General features: G+C 36.2%; 1 protein-coding gene across 1 annotated transcript; it reads left to right on the top strand.

The window, feature by feature from the left end:
* The first annotated feature begins 17,159 nt into the window (after positions 1-17,159).
* On the top strand, positions 17,160-18,615 carry LOC105791117 (F-box/kelch-repeat protein At3g23880). The gene has a single exon (XM_012619032.2). The coding sequence runs from the start codon at positions 17,218-17,220 to the stop codon at positions 18,382-18,384; it is 1,167 nt and encodes a 388-aa protein (XP_012474486.1). The 5' UTR covers positions 17,160-17,217; the 3' UTR covers positions 18,385-18,615.
* Positions 18,616-20,462: the final 1,847 nt, after the last annotated feature.

Here is a 20,462-nt window from a genome sequence, read left to right as displayed (position 1 = left end):
TTTACTTATTCCTATCCCAGAAGAAATACAGGTATGCAAATCATACCAGACATTCATCACAGATCACACCATACAAGCTTTATACAGAGATTGCATTTTTTTGTCCCAACGGACTTCACATAAAATGCCATAGGATTTAATCAGAGTGTGCCATCTAGTGGCAAATAGGGTATTGCAGAAAACGTTCCACATAATGCGCCAGGAGGCATTGTATGGAATGCACCATCACAATTTCATACAAAACCCGCCTAAGTGATTTCATATACAAGGTCTTACAATTGTGATCCATTCATACCATCATTTCATATACTGTCATGGTTCATGACCTCATTGTCTTCTGTATTCACTCATGTATCACGATCTTCCATTTCGATTTCAAGTTAAAGGCGACGCTATGAATCATTTCTATCATATCATGTAGCATCCTTCTTATTCATATTAACGATTCGATCTTTTACCTTTCTTTTTTCACCATTATTTCTCTTCACTAAACTATTATAATAAATCTACCACATGACGAATTATTTTTTTTGGACATATCTGAGGAACTCCACTAGGTTCGATGTATCATGCATACAGGGCCTTCATATTTAATAATTTGATAATTGGCTAAACCTAGGCTCTGATACCAAACTTGTAACACCCTTAACCATATCTGATTTGTCGGGTCTGGATCTCGGGTGTTACCACTCTATCAAAAACTTACAACTTTCAACAAATACATCTTATTTAGTAATGTTACCTAGACAACTTACGTCTGGGTGTATAATGTGTACTTACAACCATTTGAACAATGCCTTTCACTCGGCGATAACTTAAAAGTATACATAACACACTTATTTACATGGCTCTACTTATTCTACCTTTCAAGAATATTACTGGCTCCGCTACAAGGCTTATTGGAAAATTTCATAGCTTATTCATAATATTTCTATTAGACACAAATACGCTAGTTCATTCGCTCTGTATGCATAATACCCCGTCCCGCCATTCTCTCTAGAATAACCCTGGCATTGTCCCTCCTGGCGTAGCCTCGTCTCATCTTACCTATGACCTAAAATAATAAAGGTAAGTTCATAAGAACCTTAGTGAGTAAACCCTCTTTTTCCTGAATCTTATTCGAGAACTCTATTATCAATCTTCTTATCTCTTATTCTTCAACTTAACTTTGGCGGATACATCGCTTAGATTCTATTCATTATACCATGGGTGTCAAGCTTTGCAATAAGGTCATATTTGTCCTTTCATATCTTCTGTACCACTCTCGTATTCCTCATCTTATTCTTTCATGATTCCTTAACCATTCCCGTTGCAAAGGGCCTTTCAAACATGAGCCATGCATATAGCATTCGACCAAAGAGGATGAAGAGAGAATTAAGGGCTGAACATGCAAGGAACTTGGAGACTTCTACATGGTTAAGCATTCATGCACGTCCAAGGGGAGTGTTCAACATTAATTTCGTCCATACATGCATTATCCATGTTCACAAACCAACTTTAATGCTTGTATGTGAATATATTGATGGCTAGTGTGAACATCTTTGATGTTGAATTTGTTTAGTCATTTTAAAGTTTATAAATAGTTTGTAAGTTGGTAATTTTGAAGGTTAGAACATTATTAATCAAATTCATACTTTGTAAGATGCTTCTCCCTTGGTTCTTAACTGAACGTCCAAACTTATCAAACCAAAAGGTTTGTGGCATTCACCAATTATCTTATCATCCCGTAACCCATCCCGGGGTGTGGGGACTTTAATTATACCAAGGTTTAATTCAAGTATTTTTCAAGTTTAAACGAGTCGAGTTCTATCATAACTTTGGTTCCTTAAAGCATTCAAGTGCATCAAGTTAAGGTTTCCACCCTTGTTTGAACCATTCAAGACGATCCTTCCCTTCAAGCAATTTTCTGAACATTCCAAGTCTCGGGAAATTGCATCACCTCTAAAGTTCTGTTTCGATGCAAAATGGTGGAGGGAAATCATGTGGGAACTCACATTCTCAAGATGATAAGCTATATTGAAAGCCTTAAAAAACTAGGATTCCTTCTAGGTGTGGTGTTGGCCACCAATGTCATCCTACAATCATTGTTGGATAGTTTTAGCCAATTGGTCCTTAATTTCAACATGAATAAGATTAATAAGACTTTTCCATAGTTGCTCAGTGTGTTACGAACTACTGAAAGTAACATGAAAAAGGTCGGGCCTAAGCCCATTTTGATGGTCCACAAGGACAAGGGAAAAGGAAAGGCTAAGGCAAAGCCTAAGGACAATGGCAAGGCCAAGCCCAACAAAGGAAACGCTCGATTGAAACCTAAATAAGGAATTGCTAAGGAAGGAAAATGCTTCCATTGTGGTAAGACCAGACACTGGAAGAAAAACTTCCCTGCCTATCTTGAAAAGGTCAATAAGGCAAAGGAAAACAGAGCGTCTGCTTCAGGTATTTATGTTATTTATATTAATTTATCAACATCTACTTATTGGGTATTACATACTGAATGTAGTTATCATATTTGTACCTCTGTACAGGGACTACAAATGATTAGGAATCTGGCTAAAGGAGGTGTGGACCTGCGAGTTGGGAATAGGGCAAGTGTTGTTGTTGATTCCTGATTATTCACTGAGTTCGCAATGAACTCACCCACTCCTTGCTTACTTCCTAGGTAACTAGGTCGTGAATAGCAGTGGTGAGGTAGATGACTTGGCAAGGCTCACTCCTGACTAGATATTGGCGAACCTGGGAAAATAGGCATGGGGTTTATTTTATGAGGGTTTTATACTTTTATGCTTTGGTTCTTTTATTCAAATAGTTCTTTTAAAGTTTTAGTTACATTGTTTTGTGAACCATGGCTTAGAATATTTATTTTTCTTTTTGTTATGAGTCAAATCGATGTTATTCATGCATGAGTGTCACGTTGATTTACTATTAAAATATGCGAGTGGAATTTATTGCTAAGTACTGTTTTCTACGACCCCTATATGTTGCGATTCTAAAAATTAGATGTGTACCCCTGGTGGCGATAATCTTATTACTTAGTGAACCTAGGTGAATTGTGTGAACCCATATATGTATTTATTTGAACCTTATTAAAGTATGAAAATCTATTCATGTATGATACCTCTCATTACGAAGTCTATTTGTTTGTGAAACTATATTGCATGTTGCGAACTTAGGTACTATGCGAACTATTGATATTTAGTGAACCTATACTAATGCAAACTCATGTTGAATGCTTAGGTACTATGCAAACTCATGTTGAATGCTGGTAAGTGAACTTATGCTATTTCATGTATGCGAACTATTAAGTCTTTCTATTGTTTGACATGTGAACCTTTCCTTTGATATTTTGTGTAACACCCCTAACCTGTATACATCGCTGGATTAGGGTTACTGAGCGTTACCGTACAAATAGAACATTACAACATACATTTCATACGTTAATATAAACATAACATAAATCATCTATTCACATACATATCATCCCTAAATCAAGCCCTCGAGGCCTTAGAAATACATTAGAAATAATTCGAGACTCAATTGAAAACATTTGGAAAGTTCAAGAAAAAGTTAGAAAAGTTTGACTGCAGGGGTCACATGGCCATGTAGCTAGGCTGTGTGCCTCACATGGCTGAGACACACGATCGTGTCTCAGGCCATGTAACAATCGAAAATAGGGACACACAGTCGTGTCCCAGCCCGTGTCCTTACTCGTGTAACTATCTAAGTTAGGTCACACAGCCAAGTCACACACCCGTGCGTCAGGTTGTGTAACTCTTAGAATAGCCTCACACGCCCTTGTGCCAAGCCGTGTACTAGGTTGTGTAACTGCCTGACTTGCATGCAATAGAACCTACGAGGGACATAAGGCCATGTCGCCAGGCCATGTGTCACACACGACTGAGTCATATGCCCGTGTCTCAGGCCATGTGGACATGAATTTGCCCAAAATTCAAGCCAATTCCATCACCAGTTCATGCATATACTTAAAAACCTTTTTGTACATATAATTAAGGCATCAAAAAATGATCAAGACATACTAGAAATGACCAATTCAATAATCTAAGATCATTCAACAAATATGCCATACTATGCACCTCAATTGCACTCATCTATAACTTACCTAAACATGCAAATATTTGATCACATTTTCATCATCAAACGTGCTACTTGAGCCATACCATTCATGCATAACAAGTACCCAAAATGACATATTTTGGCAATTATCAAAAGGTAATCCAAACAACTTATACATGCCAAAAATCATCAACCAACATTCAACTAACTACCGAAACAAGTCCACCCTATACATGCCATTATAACCTTGACCAAAAAATAAAAAACTATCGATATTATACCAGATAGTGTGATAGATCTCCAACGAGCTTTCGATTCTCTATAAAACATAGAAAGAAAACTACATAAGCACATAATGCTTAGTAAGTTCAAAAAACATGAAACATAACTTAGAAATTCTTACGAAGCTGCTCACATGAGCTGTGGAGTATCCACAACAAATGTAAGACCTTAGCCTTCAGTAGGACATTCAAGGCCAACACTCGAAACATTAAATCCGTAATGACATGTCATATGTATCCTACAAATTCTTAAGGTTCAACCGCGACTCGATAATCGTCATAGCATTGTCTTGGATGTACATTGTTCAATAACATTATATATTCATAATAATATATAATTGAATAGCATGATTACAATAATTCGTACATACGAACTTACCTCGATGATTAAGACGTAAAAACAAGATCGACTAATTTGAGGCTTTAGTTTTTCCTTGATCTAAATCGACACGTGGTTTATCTTGATCTAGATAGACAAATTCAGTCCATTTAATACTTCTATTATTCAATTCAGTCCATATTTCATGTTTTTGCAAAATTACTATTTTCCCCCTAACATTTTAACTTTTCACATTTTAGTCATTAAGCTGATAAATTGAAATTTGAACATTTTAATCCTCTTCTCATGCTAGCTAAATTCTCTAGGGGCCTAAACCAATTCATACAAATCATCATTTCACAAATTTAACATGAAGTTTTATCATTTTTATAAGTAAGTCCTTACATACAATTTTCATCAAAAATCACTTTACAAAACTTGTTATTTGACAACAAGGACTTATAATTTTTCATTAAACATAAAGAAACATATAATAAAATTCATAGCACAATCCTAAATCTTTAACAGTTTTGTAAATTAATCCCCGTGCTAGCTAGGGTAAGCTACAACAATCCCAAAAGCATAAAAATCATTAAAATTAAGCTCAAAAATCAATTAGATGCAATGGAATTACTTAGTCGAACCTTCAACCTTAATAATGGTGTTTTCTAACCCTATTTTCGACGGAGAAATGAACTAAGGAAGATGGACAGTTATTTTCTTTTATTTGTTTTATGTTTAATATATTAATTACCATATTAACCTTTGGTTTTAACATTAAAAAACACTTTATTCTTTGTCCATAAAAGTCCAATAACATTTTGAATGGTCTATTTGTTAATTGAGTCCATTCAATTTAGAGTTTCATAGTTAATTGATACCTTTAACTAATAGAACCCTACTTTTACACATTTTAAGATTTTGTCCTTTTTACGTAATTAAGCATGCAAACGTCAAAATTTCTTAACAAAATTTTAATACGACCTTACTAACAACCCATAGACATTGAAATAATAATAAAATAATAATTTACTTGTTGGGTTTAAGGTCCGAAAACCATTGTTCCGATTTCACTGAAAATGAGCTATTACAACTCTTCCCCTAAAGGAATTTTCATCCCCGAAAATCTTACCAGAAAATAAGTTTGAGTATTGCACTTTCATAGCTTCTTCCGGTTCCTAAGTAGCCTCTTCTCTACCATGATGTTACCATAGGACTTTCACTAAACCTGTGCTTTTATTTCTCAATTCTTTAACTTTCTGAGCTAGAATTGTGATCGATTCTTCACTGTACGTCATATCTGGTTGTATCTCAACATCAACTGGTGAAATCACGTGTGAAGGATCGGATTGGTAGACATTATGAATCTTTTCTAACTCTGATGGCAAATCCAATCTTTAAGCTACTGGTCCAATCCTCTTAATGATCTTGTACGACCCAATATATCACAAACTAAGCTTTCCTCTCCGGCCAAATCGAGGGACTTTCTTCCAAGGTGGCACCTACAAAAACACTTTGTCGTCGACTTGAAATTCAATGCCTTTTCTTTTTAAATCAGCGTAAGATTTCTGTCGATCCGAAGCTGCTTTCAGACTATCAAGTATCACTTTAATCTTTTCTTTAGTTTCTAAAATAAATCAACCCCGAATAACTTTTTCTCACTCAGCTCAATCCAGTATAACGGAGTTCAACACTTTTGACCATATAGAGCTTCATACGGTGCCATTTTAATGCTCGTTTGATAACTATTGTTGTATGCAAATTCAACCAATGGTAGAAATCTTTCCCAATTACTTTCAAATGCTAAAACACAACATCGAAACATATCTTCGAGTATCTGAATTACACGCTTGAATTGACTATCGATTTGAGGATGAAATTATATGCTAAAATGTAGTCAAGTACCTAGAGCTTCATATAACTTGCTCTAGAATCGAGACGTAAACCATGGATCCCTGTTTGAAATAATAGAAACTGACACACCATGCAATCTAACAATCTCAACAATGTACAACTCTGCCAATATCTCGAGTGAAAAATCCATATGCACCGGAATGAAAAGCATGGATTTCATCAAACGATCTACAATTACCTACACAATATCTTTCTTTCTCGGAGATAAAGGCAACCCCAATACGAAATCCATCGTCACACGTTTCCATTTCCACTTTGGAATCATTACAGATTTTAATAAGCTAGAAGGTATCTAATGTTCAGCTTTGACTTTCTGACAAACCAAACATTTTGATATAAACTCTAAAATCTCTCATTTCATACCTGGCCACCAATACATCTTTTTCAAATCACCGTGCATTTTATTGCTACCAGGATGAATCGACAAGCTACTACTATGAGCTTCCTGTAAAATTTTCTGAATAAGATTAGAATTTCTCGGAACACAAATTCTGCCTTTAAAGTACAAACTCTCACCGGAACCAACATGAAAATCTAAATCATTTGTCATCTCAATCTGTTTCTACTTAGTGGTCAAACCATCATCACATTTCTTAGCTTCGCAAATATGTTGCAAAAAAACTGGCCTAGCTTTTAACTCAGCTAAAATTGAACCATCATCAATTAACGTCAATCACATGTTCAGTGCTCATAAAGCAAAAAAAGATTTTCTACTCAAAGCATCAGCTACAACATTAGCCTTTCTCGAATGATAATCAATGATCAAGTTGTAATCTTTCAATAACTCGAGCCATCTACGCTGTCTCAAATTCAAATCTTTCTATGACATCAAATACTTCAGGCTTTTATGATCTGTGAATATGTGATATTTTTCTCTGTACAAATGGTGTCGCCAAATCTTCAAAGCAAATACAATAGCTGCAAGCTCTAAATTGTGAGTCAAATAATTCTTTTCGTGTGTTTCCAACTGTCAAGAGGCATATGCTATCACTTTTCTATCTTGCATCAAAACATAGCCCAAACCATTTAATGAAGCATCGCTGTAAATCATGAATTCTTTACCAAACTCTGGCTGAACTAACACAGGTGCCTCGATTAATAAAGCTTTCAACTGATTAAAACTTTGCTGACATTTCTTCGACCACTCAAACTTAACAACTTTTTGAAACAGTCTCGTCAACGGTGTAGCAATCATCGAGAATCCCTTGACAAATCGTCAATAATATCTGGTAAAAGCCAGAAAACTTCTAACTTTAGATGTATTTCTCCGAGGTTTCCAGTCTACCACAACTAAAATTTTACTCAAATCAACTCGAACACCATCTGCCGATACCACATGTCCCAAAAATCTGACTTCTCAGAGCCAGAACTCACATTTTCTAAACTTAGCGAATAGTTGTTTTTTGCATAAAGTTTTCAAAACAATTCTCAAATGCTGGACATGCTTTGTCTCATCTCGTGAATAAATCAAAATATAATTAATGAATACAACAACAAATCTGTCTAAATACGGTTTGAATTTCCTGTTCATCAAGTCCATAAATACAGCAGCTGCATTAGTCAAACCAAATGGTATCACAAGAAGCTCATAATGTCAAACATAGGAAAAAGGCCTATTGGAAAATAATAGGAAAGAAAACCACGTAAGCACATAATGCTTAGTAAGTTCGTAAAACATGAAACATAGCTTGCCATTTCATTATAAAATATTAAGAATACGCATAATGTAATCCAACCACAAGCTTGGCACAAGCCTAACCACCATCATCAACACATGTTAGTGCATTCATACATAATTCACTTGAAGTAAACATATGGTAAGTCATTTGTACATGACCATATTTCATTTGCACTCATCATTTCCTTTCCATGAATACATAATATAGTTCATTTGAACACTTACCATTCCTTTCCTTTTCATGCCCATTGAACCATTTAGAAAATCATCGGATACTCGGGAAAGCTTACACGAAGTGTGCTTAAACATATAGTTGTAACATTTCCTTTACATCATTGGTAACACGAGCTATGGGTCGAAATGTAAACTACACGATGCTACTCACACGAGCTGTGGAGTATCCACAACAAATGTAGGACCTCAACCATCGGTAGGACATTCAAGACCAGCACCCGAAACAGGAAATCCCTAATAACATGTCATTTGTATCCTACGAATTCCTAAAGTTCAATTGCGACTCGATAACCGTCATAGCATTGTCTTGGAGGTACATTGCTCAATAACATTATATATTCATAGTAACATATAATTGAATAACATGAATACAATAATTCGTACATATGAACTTACCTCGACGATTAAGGCGTAGAAACAAGATTGATTAATCCGAGGCTTTAGCTTTTCCTCTATCTAAATCTGTATGTGGATTATCTTGATCTAAATAGAAAAATTCGGTCCATTTACTACTTCTATTATTCAATTTAGCCCATATTTCATATTTTTTACAAAATTATTATTTTTCCTCTAACATTTTAACTTTTCACATTTCAGTCATTAAGCTCATAAATTGAAATTTAAACATTTTAATCCTCTTCTCATGCTAGCTGAATTCTCTAGGGACCTAAACCAATCCATACAAATCATCATTTCACAAATTTAACATAAAGTTTTATCATTTTTATATGTAAGTCCTTACATACAATTTTCACCAAAAATCACTTTACAAAACTTTTTATTTAACAACAAGGACTCATAATCTTTCATTAAACATCAAGAAACATATAATAAAATTCATAACACAATCTTAAATCTTTAACAGTTTTGCAAATTAATCCCCGAGCTAGCTAGGTTAAGCTATAACAATCCCGAAAACATAAAAATCATTAAAAACGAGCTCAAAAATCACTTAGATGCAATGGAAGTACTTAGTCGAACCTTCAACCTTAATAATGGTGTTTTCTAACCCTATTTTTGATGGAGAAATGAACTAAGGAAGATGGATAATTATTTTTCTTTAATTTGTTTTATGTTTAATTTATTAATTACCATTTTAACCTTTGGTTTTAACATTAAAAATCACTTAATTCTCTCGTCCATAAAGGCCACTAACATTTTGAATGGTCTATTTGCTAATTGAGTCCATTCAATTTAGAGTTTCATAGTTAATTTATACCTTTAACTAAAGTTTCATAGTTAATTGATACATTTAACTAATAGAACTCTACTTTTGCACATTTTACGATTTAGTCTTTTTACGTAATTAAACATGCAAGTGTCAATATTTCTTAAGAAAATTTTAATACAACCTTACTAGCAACCCATATACATTTAAATAATAATAAAATAATAATTTACTTGTTGGATTTGTGGTCCCGAAACCACTATTCTGATTTCATAAAAATAGGTTGTTACATTTTATATGCTCTTATGTTTATATGCTATGTATAAGTTAATTTCGTTGTTGTGTGATAACTTAGCATATTTTATGTTATAAATAAGTTTTTCATTTTATGTTATAAATAAGTGGTATGTTGGAGGTTAGGTTGGGAGTTAACGGAAAGTCACTTCGGTGGCTAATGTAGCTTGACAGATTCAGGTTCAACCTACTTGGTTGAGTTTGGTGTATTACATTCATAATAACTCATATGTAAGTTCTAAAGAATATAGTGAGTTTTCAAAGCCTTTTAATCACAACATGATCACGCTTGAGTTTCACTTTTGATTAGTCTATAATAGGACAATTCGCCTATCTCTTTGGCATAATAACTACCTCACACAAATTGACTTACTTATTTTTGACATCTCACCCTCAATGATACCGTCATTTGTTTGATTTCAAATTTGAAGCTTAATTTCTTTACTTTTTGTGATTTAAATAGTCATTTCGATAGAAAATTTCACGAAGGTCGTAGCTTTCAATAAAATTCTTTTATTCTTTATAAGATTTTAGGATTTCTTTTTAAAATGATAGGCAATTTGGTGGACTAACTTGCTCTTTAGCATCAACTCAATAGCTAATTGTAACACCTTATACTCGGCCCATTTGCCGAGCCCGAATACAAGGATGCTACACCACCGTCTCACTTCTTATTCATCACAAACCGTCACATCATTATGCATGCATTTTTCTTTAACATAGCATAATAGCATTCACATGAAACGAAGTCATATATTTACTTTTTATCAATAAAACATGTCAATCATTTATTAAATAAAAATAAAATAAGTACTAAACTTGCATTAGGACCACTTAGCAAAATTCCCAAAACTGTTACATAGGTATCGATACTAGAAGAGTGGTTTCGATAATTCTCTCAAGTGGTATCGATGCCACTTGAAAAATCGATACCAAATTAGCTTAATTTTTCTCAACTTAAAAATCCAACTTTCGAAAAATATCGACACTACTGAAAAGAATCAATAATTTTCCCCCGAGTATCAATACTCGTAATAAAATATCGATACCAACTTACAAAATTGTATCCTACACTTTCAAAAATCATAGAGGTATTATTTTCAAAACCCGAATATCGATACCTCTGTTCTAGTGTCACGGGCCGCAGTTCAAAGCCCGTGACCATCGCACCAAATGCATCCAATGGAGGTCTATTGCTTAGATGGGGATCATTTGGCCTATGAGAACTGGCCCGATTCAAAGAGCTACTAGACAAGCCTGTCAGATTGAAGCCTAGTTGGCCCGATAATGAAGAGATGGCAACTTAGGCTAATATGGTAACTAATCTTAGAGGATAGAGGGAATCATATCTTGTAAAGATTAAACTAGATTTGATAAGGCTTATCTTGTAAATTCCTAAAATTAAGGGATATGGTTAAATCTCATCCGTCGATGTAAATGTATCTTAACCGTCGATTTTGGGGGAGCTCAACTATAAATAGAGAGCCTCCCCTTCAGTTGTACTCACTCCGGAATTGTTTCATTATTCTTTGTGAATAAGAATTGAGAGCATTTACTCAAACACTTTGTGAGCGCTCTTTCTGTTGTTCTTTTGTAGCTTCTTTTGGCACAATCGCTTCCGCTATATAAATTGGTGCCTTGGAGGAGTTCTAAGGAATCCTCACTTTTGGGCGTAAAGGCTGACTTAGGCGAGTTTGGAGCAAACAGATCACCTAAGACCGCACAGTTTGCGAGACAAAAGGTCTAGCCCCGTGACAAGTGGTATCAGAGCCATGTTTTGAACCAAGTGATATTCGAGTTGGTTCGAAGGCACCGTTGGGATGTCGAGAGAAGAGTTCGAACAAAGGTGGGCGAGGAAGTCTTTGAGGGAGATTTTGTCGGCTGTTGAGGAACGCATGGGTAAACTTGAGGAGTCCATGGAGGACGTAAAAGAGTCGGGCAATGCGCTTGAGGAAAGCATTGATGACTTGAGGGAGCAGTCCAGGGACTTTGTTATCGAGTGTCTCACTTCCCAAAGGGATAACGTGCGAGAGTTGCTAGATTCCCAAAGGAAGAAGCTGACGGAGAGAAACGATGCTCTCGAGGCCATTATGATGGCTTTGAAGGAGGAAACAATGGCCACAACGAGGGCTTTGAGCACAAGAATAGAGGAGCTCGAGGGAGAGCTGGCCTTGTGCCGAGCAGCCGTGGGGAATGGAGTGTCACGTGCAGCATTCAGTAACGAGGATGACCCAAAACCGAAAGAGTTTTTGGGGACAAGGTCTACATGCGATGTGGACAATTTCTTATAGAGGATGGAACACTACTTCCGTGCCAAAGGCATCATGGATGATACGGATAAGGTAAATACTGCTTCAATATTTCTTACTGACATTGCGCTTTAATGGTGGCGAGGTAGGACCACAGGTAAAAGGCAAAGTGAGATTGGAACGTGGCAAGAGTTCCAATGCGAGTTGAAGGGACAATTTTACCCAGAGTTTGTCGAGGAAGAAGCTCGGGTAAAGTTACAAGGGATAACGCAACGGGGCACAGTGGGGGAGTATGTTCGAGAGTTCAAGGAACTCATGCTCCAAGTTTCAAAGGTGACCGAAAGAGAGGCATTGCTTGCTTTTCAGAATGGATTGAAGCCGTGGGTCAGACAGGAGGTGGAACAAAGAGGTGTCCAAAAGTTGTCGGAAGCCATGACGGTAGTTGAGTCCGTGGTCAAGCTTGGTCTAGGGAAAGACAAGCTTGGGTCTTCCAAGTCCGAGGAAAAGGGCGTATGTGAAATGGATCACAAGGAAGATACTGTTGATGGCAATGGCAACAGCGACAATGGTGGTAATGGGAAACCACGAGTTGGGATGAAGAAACCCAAGAGGAAAAGGCACAAGCTTAAATGCTTTCTTTGCGATGGTCCACACATGTTAAAGAAATGTCTGAAGAAATCTGTGCTTAAGGAGAAGCCAGTGGGTAAGGCCTTGGTACTTGGTTCGAGTGCAAGGGGTGTTGAAGCCAAGGAGGCCGAAAGTGAGAAGAAGCCAGTGGAGTGCTTCTTGTGTCATGGTCCGCATAGGGTGCGGAACTGTCCGAGGAAGTCTGTCATCGAGTGGAATGATGGAGTAGACAAGGAGCCCAAGAAGCTTGGTTCGAGCAAGGGAAAAGCCGAAGCCAAGAGGGCAAAGAAGAGCAAAAAGAAGCGAGTAAAGAACTTCTTGTGCCGTGGTCCGCATGAGTTGTAGAACTGTCCAAAGTAAGCCGGAGTAAAAGGAAAGGCAATGTCTGAGCTTGGTAAGTCATCGGAGGGGCTTCCACGAAAGGAAGAGGTGAGTTTGTCATCGGACTTAGAGGGAAAAGTTACGATGAAAACAGTGAAGCTGGGACCAATGAGGCTCAAGTTGAGTGAAGTGTCAGAGTTGGCCGAGTCATCGACAAGGCTTCCACCTATGGGAGAGGTGGGTGGTGCATCAGACTTCAAGGAAAAGGAAGCGATGCATGTGGGATAGTTGACCAGAGTAAATGCAGCGAGTAGGACAGCTTGAGTTAAGAAGCGACGTAAGCCCAGGCAAAAGTCCCGAAGGAAGGGAAAGGCTAAGGCATTGAGACGAGACCGAGGCGAATCAAGTCAGTGCCATTCAGAAGTCGCAACGAGGGCGTTGCGAGAATGGGTGGGGGAGAATGTCACGGGCCACAGTTCAAAGCCCTTGACTATCGCACCAAATGCATCCAATGGAGGTCTGTTGCTTAGATGAGGATCATTTGGCCTACGAGAAGTGGCCCGATTCAAAGAGCTACTGGACAAGCCTGTCAGATTGAAGCCTAGTTGGCCCGATAATGAAGAGATGTCAACTTAGGCTAATATGGTAACTAATCTTAGAGGATAGAGGGAATCATATCTTGTAAAGATTAGATTAGATTTGATAAGGCTTATCTTGTAAATCCCTAAAATTAAGGGATATGGTTAAATCTCATCCGTCGATGTAAATGTATCTTGACCGTCGATTTTGGGGGAGCTCAACTATAAATAGAGAGCCTCCCCCTCAGTTTTACTCACTCCGGAATTGTTTCATTATTCTTTGTGAATAAGAATTAAGAGCATTTACTCAAACACTTTGCGAGCGCTCTTTCTGTTGTTCTTTTGTAGCCTCTTTTGGCACAATCGCTTCCGCTATATAAATTGGTACCTTGGAGGAGTTCTAAGGAATCCTCACTTTTGGGCATAAAGGCTGACTTAGGCGAGCTTGGAGCAAATAGATTGCCTAAGGCCGCACGGTTTGCGAGACGAAAGGTCTAGCCCCGTGACAAGAGACCATAAAAACATAGCATTCATCATCACATAGATATTCCAAATAGGTTCTAAACATAATGCATCAATTGTCTCAAAAAATAAACACCAAAATATCTCAAATAACAGTCCCAAAAACCATATTTAAAGTCCACAAATTACCAAGCATAATAGGCATGCAATTAACCAAAAATTATAGCAAAACCATTATAAAGTCTACCACATCACCTTTTATTCTGAAAAGCACAAATCATTAAAAGAACACCTACTAATAACAACTAAAGCTCTGGCTTGGATCACCCCTTGGAACTACGCCGCTCACACCGGCACACTATTAATCTACAATGGTTTTAAGAAAGGAGTGGGTGAGCTTAACAAGCTCAGTGAATGCCTATAACAACTACCATGAAAATAATTCATCAAGCATTAACGAAACAACCATATAGCACAAGCTCAACAGGTCCAACTCTAGTGTCATATTATACTTACTCGTGCATTATCTACTAGTTCATTTACATGGTAAACATATTCACTTTTAAGCATATATCACATTACACATTAAATCACATAACATTTAAGCATATATCACAATACTCATATAATTACATAACGTTCAAGCACATATTGCAATACTCATATGATCACGTAACATTCAAGCATATATCGCAATACTCATACGATCACATAACATTCAAGCATATGTCGTAATACTCAAAGACATGTTATATAATTGTCACATGTCATATAAACACATACCACAATACACATATATTCATAATTTAAGATAATTTGGTACTTGAGCTATGAAAAATAAGAGCGAGCTCTATCATAACTCATTGGATGCACGGATCTCCAACACACCACATAGACTCATAGAGTCAAATATGTCCCAAAAGTGAAGCATAAAGCTAACACTCTCCTTATTTCCCCTCACATGTCTCGTTGAATGGAGCTTAGCTCACATTCCCTTACCCTTCCAACATGTCTCAAGGCCTTAACGCTCAAAATCATGGTACATATAGGTGAGTACTCACAATCTTATGGCATGCTAACTATATCCAACATCTTCAAGATCATAAGCCCAAAATATCTGAAGTTAAACACATATCACTTACCGATTATCCATGCACTATCACTACATATTTTCATTTTTAGTAAAACACTTTCACTAACATTTAACATATACATAACATGTACATATTTTCACTTTCACAACAATTATCATAGCTACATATCACATGTTATAGCATCTCATCTCAATTCACATATTGACAAACACATAAGCACATAGGTCATAAGATAACATAAGTATGAGAAAGCTTACACTCGGAATTGAGAGTAGGGGTTTAGGCTACTATTAAATTCTCAAATAACGCATTGAATAATGTCTACAAGCAATTATTCCAAACACTCACCAACAAGCTTTCGCCGAAAAGTCGAAAGCTTAAACTAGCCTTTCCTAGCTTCGTAGATGGCCCTAGCGAATCCGGAACTTCAACACAACAATTTCACACAACAATACATTCGAAAATCAGCCAACGACTCACCACAAGGAACAAAAAACATAAGCCTAAACTAGTTCTCATGTAATCGAAACCTTTAACATAGCAAACTTAAAACTCAAATATCTCAGTCTATACTCAATCTTTTCGCTTAAAACCAATTTCGTTCATCTTATAATTCACCTACGACTAATTCTCAACCTTTAAACTATGCTAAACTACTCAATTCATAGTATCGACTTTTTCAACATGTTTTTGGCTATTTTCAAAAATTCATTAAAACTCAAGAAATCTTTAATGAAACTTCAAAGTAAGTTTAGAGACCTCTTAATCATGTCAAAACTAATTTAAAAACACTTTGAAACCATGCTTTTTACTCAAAATCCTAAAATCCACAATTAACGACCCAATTTTCAACTTGTATTTAAAACATGTGATTTAATAGCTAAAAACTTAGTTTTAAAGACTAAATAACGTTTAAAACTATTTAGGAGTTGAATCATTACCTTAGATGATGAAAAATTGAGCGTTTGATCGAAAACCCATAAACTCACAAGCTTGACAATGGAGAAAACTATGGTGTTTTTGGGTGTTTTTATTAACTTCTATAGAGATTTATAACTTAAGAGATGATAGAAATCAAAAGGAATTAGGATTTGGAATTCAAAATCGGTTGGGAAAGTTGAGAGAGTAAAGGGACGGCAAACATAAAACAAAAGGGAAGACTTTTACGTGACTTTACTGTAGGTGGGGAAAGAAATAGGTTAAAATTTAAATTTTGGTTTAATTGCTTATTAAAAACTCACAATTTTGACCCTTTTACAAATCAATCATTATTTCAAAATTAATGATTTTTTAAACACCTTTTTCAAAAATTGACTTGATTTTCTAAAAACCATAGACAAAAATATTTTCGATAAACCATGTCACAAAATTTTGAATATTCTAAAGATAAAATCCTAAAATACCCTAAAACTCTTAAGTCCTATTTTGGGTGTTACACTAACTTAATTATTTGTCTAATGAGTCAATATAGTAAGACTATAGTCTAGTCAAATGAACCAAACAAGTTAATCTCACATTCTACCCGTAATTTTACATTCTCTCAATTCTATTACGAAACATAATAACAAACTATTTAAACAATCAATATTTATATTGTATCGAAAAAGAATTTAATGATAAAATTGAACAATTTTGAAACCGACTCATAAAAAAACATGTAAAGAGTTGGGTCTTTGAAACATAATATTTCTTTCGAACTTAAATAAAATTGATTTTTAAAAGAAAATATTTTAAATTTATATAAATTTATTAATTTATTTTCTATATTAAAAAGAAAAAACTTATTCCCATATAATTATTGACTTGAAACTAAGAACATCTTTTATTAATATCCCTAAGTAGGCTGCCTAAGAGAGAATGTAACCCCAGAAACTGAGTTCTTCGGGGTGAAGACTGAAAAACCAAACACGTTAAAGAAAAGACTCGAATGAATTCTTGGTCAGGATCAGGAAGAAGGCCCAGAATCATGGCTTCCTCATTGTCGTTACCTCAAAATACCATCACCGACATCCTCTCTAGATTGCCCGTGAAATCCCTAACTCGATTCAAATCCGTTTCCAAAAACTGGGCCGACCTCACTTCAGCCCCTGCTTTCATCGCCGCCCATCTACGCCGCTCTTCTACTGACCCATCTCTCCTCATCCGCCGCTACCACTCCCAGTCTGGTTGGGACTACGGGATCTGGCTCATCACTAACCCCACACTAAGTTACGCCACCCAGCTCTTGCGTATCACCCTGGAAGAATCACTTCCTCTGTTCCCGAAAATTGTGGGTTCCGTCGATGGTTTGGTCTGTCTTGATATTTCCCCTTGTTATGCTTCTGATTTCGCTATGTGGAACCCTGGAACTAAACAAATTAAACGTCTCCCTTTGCCTTTGATTACTTCCTCCAGAGATAACCCTATTTGGATGGTCTTTCATGGCTTCGGCTTTGATTCTTTCAACAATGATTATAAACTAGTCAGGATAGTCTCTTTTAGAGGAAATGATGCGTCGCCTTTTCTAAGGGTTGAAGTTTATTCATTGAGGGAAGCGGTTTGGAAAGAGATAGAAGAACGTTTCGAGTTAGCTCTGTTATGTGGAGGACAAGACGGAGTGGTTGTTGATGGTAGTTTGAATTGGGCTGCCATTGGATTGCAAGGATTCGCGGATCGAAAGGTTGTTATCTCCTTTGATATGGGAAGAGAGGTGTTTAAGACCATACCTTTGCCACCTGTTACTCGATATGGTAATGTTAAAGTTGTGTCTTACATGGGATTATTGGCTGTTGCTGTATATCCGTTAGTATTTGCTGCTAATGGTAATAATATGAACCGCTTCGAGTTTTGGGTACAAGGCGATTGTGAAGATGGGATGAAGCGTTGGTCTAATATGGTTGTGGTCGAGAATTTTTCCAAGTCTTTGGTTCCAGTGGGGACTTGGGGAGATCGTGAACTGGTGTTTAAACATGTGGGAGTTAGAGATAGAGAAAATCAGTCCAGTCTCTTTTTGTTTGATCCAGTCGATCACACAACTAAAAGGCTTCCGGTTGATTTTGTTGATATCTGTTTTCAAGGTTTCAGTTATGTGGAGAGCTTGGTGTCGGTCAGTTGAAGAAGCTAAAGATGGTGGTGCCATGGTGCAAAAGCAGATCAGAAGATAGGTCATTTTGGTCGATTTCGACTTGATTAGGCTTTTAGTTTAGTAAGTATAAACTGGTAGAAGACTTTAGTATGAAGTATCTTTTTGTTTTACATATGAATATGGATGGATATTGAGTTTACAATGTTTTGCATAATACAGGGTGAACTTATCAAGAGACAAGAACGGTTTTCTTTCCTTCCATTATTGCTTGTTTTCTGATGAGATTTTCTTTTATTATTTTCGTTTACTCTCTATATGATTATGTGGTGATTCCCTTGTTCCGTTCTTTCGCTTTGATCCCCATAAATGGAAAAAGCCAAGCATTGCAAATCAAGCTCAGTGGCGAGAGGACCAGATTTGTGACCTTGTTGCAGTGTGACACAACCAGAGAACTACCAACAAGTGATCCATTTGATTTTGATCCCTTGGCTATGCAGAGCATGTTTATTGCGGCGTATAGAAATGGTAAGCCAATACCCATTGCCCACTCTCACAGCTGATAGCGCAGGAAATCTTTCCTTCTTCGTGAGTATATATGGTTGTCTACCTCAAAAAATCAATGGCTCTTTGTGCAGCTGGAAAGCGTAAAATTTTGTTACAGGGTAGCCAACTGCTGTACTATTCTGCTACAAACTTGTATTTTGGTCCTTACTCTTTTCATATGATTATGATTAGTTAGTATGTCAAATATGACAGAGGATTCGTAAATTGTGATTTCATTGTGAAAATTCCCCCACTTTTGGATGCACAAGGGTTAAGCTTTTAACAGTAATACGCATTAACAAATGTGAAAAACCTTCGCCAAGGATACGAAATCCTTCCCTCTTGTTTTTGGGCACTAACTCTGCCACTGCCTTCTCCTTTGTTGTCCTGCAGTGGGGTTACTCTGCAGCTTTGAGCATTTTGCGAGCCAGCGCAGCTTCCGAGTTTCATTTTTCACTGTTTATCTTAACTTGATTCTGACTTGAATTTCTTGGGAACTTTTGTTTGATTGGATTATGGAATACCCCATACCGCAGCTGTATTTCTCGGTAAGCTAGTGGTTCACTGGGCTGGACACTCGAAAGGTTTCTCCTCCCTAACTATGGGAAAGACTTAAGGATTCTGTCAATGTTATTTATTTCTGGCTGGCTGTTTTAGATTGCAGGAAATATTGAGAATTTATGAACTGAGTGTTTACCTCTATTATTTGAATTCGAGTGCGTGCTAGGAAATATGTTTCATATATTCAATCTATATATTTAATCTTGTTTTAAATATTAATTTTGTAGATTTGGTTCAATCTATATATTTATTTGGTTAAAACAATAATTGAATAGTTATTAATCTATTAGATTAAAATTAGTTAATATATCAATTAAAATATATTAAAATTTTAAAAAATTAATTAAACAAAAAATAAAATAATTAAGTAGAACATATACGAGTTTGTAATTTACTTTGGTAGAAAAGAACAATCTTTAAGCGATTATATCAAAAGCACACCATAGCATAGAACTATTACTATCCACCAGCAATAAATCTTGCATTAAATTTGGAAGTTTCTCAAACAGTTGTAGGCTTACGGGATCTAGTAGTAGCATATAGATACGAAAATTTTAGTGGGCATGCTAACATGCGAATGATAATCTCATTAACAGAAATAGTGGCATGATATATTTTTCATGCTTATCAAATAACACCATTAAATCACATATCAGGAGTGTTGGAATATGAACATAATATCACACCAGCAATAAATCTTGCACTAAATTTGGAAGTTCCTCAAACAGTTGTAGGCTTACGGGATCTAGTAGTAGCATATAGATAAAAAAATTTTAGTGGGCATAGATACAAAAATTTTAGTGGGCATACATGTGAATGATAATCTCATTTATCAGTAAGCAACACTAACACATTCACATCATCACAGATTAATCAGTTCAAAGACACTTACTTGGGTATCATCCTTTTAAAGGATCTATCATCCACTTTGAATACTTAATGTATTCACGTACAACCATATTTTTATAGTGTTAATAATATGAATCAATATTAACTATTGTTTA

Source organism: Gossypium raimondii, chromosome 8, assembly GCF_025698545.1.
Source record: "Gossypium raimondii isolate GPD5lz chromosome 8, ASM2569854v1, whole genome shotgun sequence".
NCBI lineage: Eukaryota > Viridiplantae > Streptophyta > Magnoliopsida > Malvales > Malvaceae > Gossypium > Gossypium raimondii.
This window is presented reverse-complemented; position numbering and strand designations above follow the sequence as displayed.

Coding starts and splice junctions, on each gene's coding strand:
- LOC105791117 (XM_012619032.2), top strand. CDS start 17,218: ATGAATTCTTGGTCAGGATCAGGAAGAAGGCCCAGAATCATGGCTTCC.